Here is a 4,262-nt window from a genome sequence, read left to right as displayed (position 1 = left end):
TTGGCCAGTAATCTTTAGGAAATTTCTCATCGATTATTTGGAACATAAAAGCACCCACTGAAACGATGAATATTCATGAATCTTTTGCGTGATCAATTCAATGGGTAGTAATTATTTTGCAAACTTACTCTTCTCCCTTCTTATTTTGCGAGTGTTTTTAAAAAAGAGGTAGGAAACGGGCCAATCCGGATGGCATAAAAAACGTTTAGATTTATACGATTTGGCATGAAAAACGTTTATTTCGAACGTAGAATATTACCGACATAGATATTGATACAAAACATTTAGACCAAGAGCTTTTTCACGAGCTCCTGTCATGTTTTTGTCTTTACTTTAGTTGCTATTCACAGGTGACGCACGCACTATTTCGAGGAAGTTCGCACGGTGTCTTCTTTCGCTCTCTTTCTCTCGCTCTCCCTTTGTATTACATAATTCCGGCGTACGTCTCATACGGGTAATACCTTAAATTTGCGTTGTGGTCGTAATTATTCAATAATAATATGTCAATGTAAATCTATGCGTATGATGAGGATTCCATCATGTGATAACTGACGGTTAGACAACAGGGGAAATATCTACAAAGGCACTAGAGTGGATCGCAAAACAGAGACCTGCGTCCATTTAAAATTCGTATGTGAAAATACGTCGATAAAATGTATTCTCTCCATTCATATTCAAATCCAAGTATACATTTTTGCACACGCACACACACGCACACGCACACACACACATACGTACGTAGTTAAGGAAAATGTATTTTTCATTACATTACTTTCGGTCAAACATCTTTCTTCTCGTTTTTTTGTATTTTTTTTTGTTTTTTTTTTGTTTTTTGTTTCTTTACAAAGAATGTGAGTATTATTTAGAATTGTTCAATCTTTAAGATGACTCTCACGTCAAATAGAGTAATAGACGTCTCGTATGCGTGTATGCTCGTTTGTGTGCCTGGTGTTTTTTTTTTTTTTTTTTTTTTCAAATTGATCAAAATTACGATTCCTCGTTTGGATGAGGTAATTTAGAAGTCGAATTTACATTCAATTAATATTAATAATGATCATTCTTCAAGTGCCCCGATATGAGAATTGACTTAGTCGGCGAGAATCGTTGGGCCATGAGCCGCATTGCGTGATTTCTCAAAGTACAAAATAACATTTTGATCCTTTTTTTTTTTATCATTTTTGGATAATATTAAAATTCGCATTCAGATTTCGTAGGTCCACCGAACGGACTGATATGCCATTTAGGTCGGAGGAATGGACGAGCTTTCGTTCTGTTCGCTCTCTGCAAGATTAGGCTACAAATTAGCTTGATTGAATCCGCCATTAATGAATTACAACCATCAACCATAACGATGTATAATCATAAGCTCTTTCGTTTCATTTGTCGTTTTCATCCTCTTTATATCCATGATCATTCATTCGTAAATTACCAGAGGGATTCGTAAGAGTGCGGATATCGATTAAATTACGCAATAGTCACTAGTAAAAACAATAATCAGTGGTCTGACAAGAGCAATAAGTGTGGAAGATTTTTAGTGACCTATCCAAATGTTTTATTACGATTTTCAAATACTGTTCCCATTGACCACGAGTTTCGTACTTCTGGCTGGAGGTGCAATTGTAAACGGCTCTAGTGTTCTATAAACTGCCGGAAAAGTGTGTCTCGATAGCATCGTAGATTGAATTAATGGTCAAGACTAAATACTTAATTTTCGTATCGAATTATATCGTTGATATCATGCACGGTTAATAATGACATGGCTCGATGATAAGTTGTGTCCAAAGCTCCAAAATCTTCATATATAATCGTATATTTTTAAATATACACGTTGATTGAGCGCCATTGAAGAGACATTCCTTTGGATCTTTAGCTCAATACTCTCCACACGTCAGTATTTAACACTTCAGAGTCTCTTCCCTCATTTGGAAAATTTCCATTCAATATTTGTCGTACAGTAGATGAATTTCTGCGAGTATGCTTAGATGAAAATGATATTGAAAAAATGGCCAGAAGAATAAATGATCTAATGGCTAATGGCTTTCCTCACGACTCAATCGCTTAAAAAACACTCTTATTCATTCAAATATTTCGATCGACCGTGATATAGAAAGTCCAGTAGTATTCGTGGGTGCGAGTCATCGTCGATGTCGTACTCGTAATCGATGTCGAATAGCCGAAGTTGAAGAATGGAGAAATAAATGATAATTCTTATAAAGTTTATCGATACCGTGCAATCATATCGAGACACGAGCACGGAGCGACGACTTGTTGGGCCGGATTTCTGGGCACTCTTTGGGTAGGCAGTCCGGACAATCCTTTGACGTAGGTATAAGAGACCGGATCGCGAAGTATTCTTCGGGGGCTCTTTTTCGTCTGATTTTTCTCTTTAGGGGTGGCAAGGTTATTGTTAATGTTGCCACCGCCACCGCCATTGACGACACTACCGTCACTGGAGTTGTTTTGATGGTTGCCATTTTCCTGGGATATGACGATCTTAAGACACTGCAAAGCTCTTTTGATAACTGTTTTCGACGGTCTCTTAAGGGAATCGCTGTCGCTGCTTTGCGCGTCTGACGGACTGGACGAGTGGCTCGGTGATTCCCGGCTGTGATGACGATGGTGATGATGGTGGTGATGGTGGTGGCTGCTGTGACTCCCTCGTTCCTCGCTGGGGCTCCAAGACCTCGAGGATTTGGATCGACCGTTATGGAGGTTGGCCGAACTCGTGCTCTGCGATAGTCTCTCCTGCAATTGAGAGGTCGAAGATCGGCGCTGATGTCCTCGCAAGCGGTGGAGATAGTAGCCGCCGTGCGAATTAACGACGCTCGTTTCGCACAGTCGGTCCGCGCTTCCGCGTCTCGAGAGGCGATCGTTGCTCTCGCTGCTCCCGCGGCTGCTGCATCCGCTGTCGGTGCTCGATTCATCGTCAACGTAAATCGGTCGATTCTGACTCAACATGCGTTTGCGACGGTGCAACGTTGAGTCCGTCAATCTCGTTGATTCCTCCATCGCGCTTCCGATCACCAGCCTTTCCAATGTCAAAATTTTCGAACAATCTACTCACACAGACTCTGACGACACCAAAGTTATTCGAACGAACCAGCCAATATTACGCTCGGATCCTTTGTGAAACGAACTTTCAAAATGCTCGAACCAAACTCCTCCCAACTCAACTTTCACGCTCAGCTGAAAGTTCTGTCCAGTTGTTCCGGCAAGGGAAATATTTTTTTTTCAACTTTTTCGAAATTTTTTATCTCACCTACACGATTTAGCAACTCACACGTACAGCAACTGACTCGTGTGTGTTGTTCTTATATTCTCATTCCACCTACTCGTATCGTGTTCCAGAAGCTTTGCGACAATCTTTATCGTACTCTCGGAGCAACTTGTGAAACGCTTCGGATTGCCGAACGTCTACTGAGCCCGAGAGGGTCCCTACACACCCTTATATATCCTTGCGACTCTACGCCTGCGCCTATTTTCCACCACGTGAACCTCCACGACCACCAGCCACGTTCTATTTTCATATGCTCCCCTCCGTTATCCAATCGACATATATCTATACATATCTATGTATCTATGTGCGGAGTTACATGACGATACGTTATTTGCATATGTGATCCACGTATGCAGCACATTCGCGGGATTATCTCAAAACAGATATTAAGCAGTTCTATCTTTGTTTTTACTTATGCTCCGTGCCCGACGTCCGACATACTCACGTTGGAAGTTGACTATTGCAATTATAATATTGTTTCGTATTTACAGATTGGTTGCATGTAAGCTGAGTCACGTTGTCTATTAATATCGTGGCAGTTTAATTTTATTCGCGTATGTAAATAGGGGAAGAAAATAGATTCGGACGCAAACTTTCGTTTCCCGTATTTGTATATCGCCTTGAGCTCGGAGGTAACGATAAAAATGGTTTTATCAAAAGTTATGATTTTTCAGCTTCAAATCGATTCGCTGTTTGCCTTCATAACTCGGGCTTGTTATTTTTTTCGAGTATCTTTTTTAAAATCTTTTGAAAAGATGAATAAAGAACGTCGAGGAATACTGTTTAAGGGAAGAGTACATTTTTTAGTCGGAAAATTCGATTAATTTGTATTCTCTGGAGCTCTCACTGGGTAGAAATGACAGCTCAGACCTGTTACTTCTCCGAAGACTGCATGGAACAATTTTGGACCCTGACAGATCGAGGGAACTTTGAGACGTGAATTTTTTTCATTTTTATATAACTCGTTGACTTAACCTCTTCGTGG

General features: G+C 40.5%; 1 protein-coding gene across 1 annotated transcript; it reads right to left on the bottom strand.

The window, feature by feature from the left end:
* Window positions 1-219: 219 nt before the first annotated feature.
* On the bottom strand, window positions 220-3,400 carry LOC122414952 (midnolin homolog). Its single transcript, XM_043426652.1, has one exon. It carries the CDS (start codon window positions 3,007-3,009, stop codon window positions 2,218-2,220), a length of 792 nt encoding a protein of 263 aa, XP_043282587.1. The 5' UTR covers window positions 3,010-3,400; the 3' UTR covers window positions 220-2,217.
* Between the last annotated feature and the right edge of the window lie 862 nt (window positions 3,401-4,262).

This window comes from Venturia canescens, chromosome 8, assembly GCF_019457755.1.
Source record: "Venturia canescens isolate UGA chromosome 8, ASM1945775v1, whole genome shotgun sequence".
Taxonomy (NCBI): domain Eukaryota; kingdom Metazoa; phylum Arthropoda; class Insecta; order Hymenoptera; family Ichneumonidae; genus Venturia; species Venturia canescens.
Note: the sequence above shows the minus strand (reverse complement) of the source record. Positions and strands in the feature narration are given on the sequence as shown.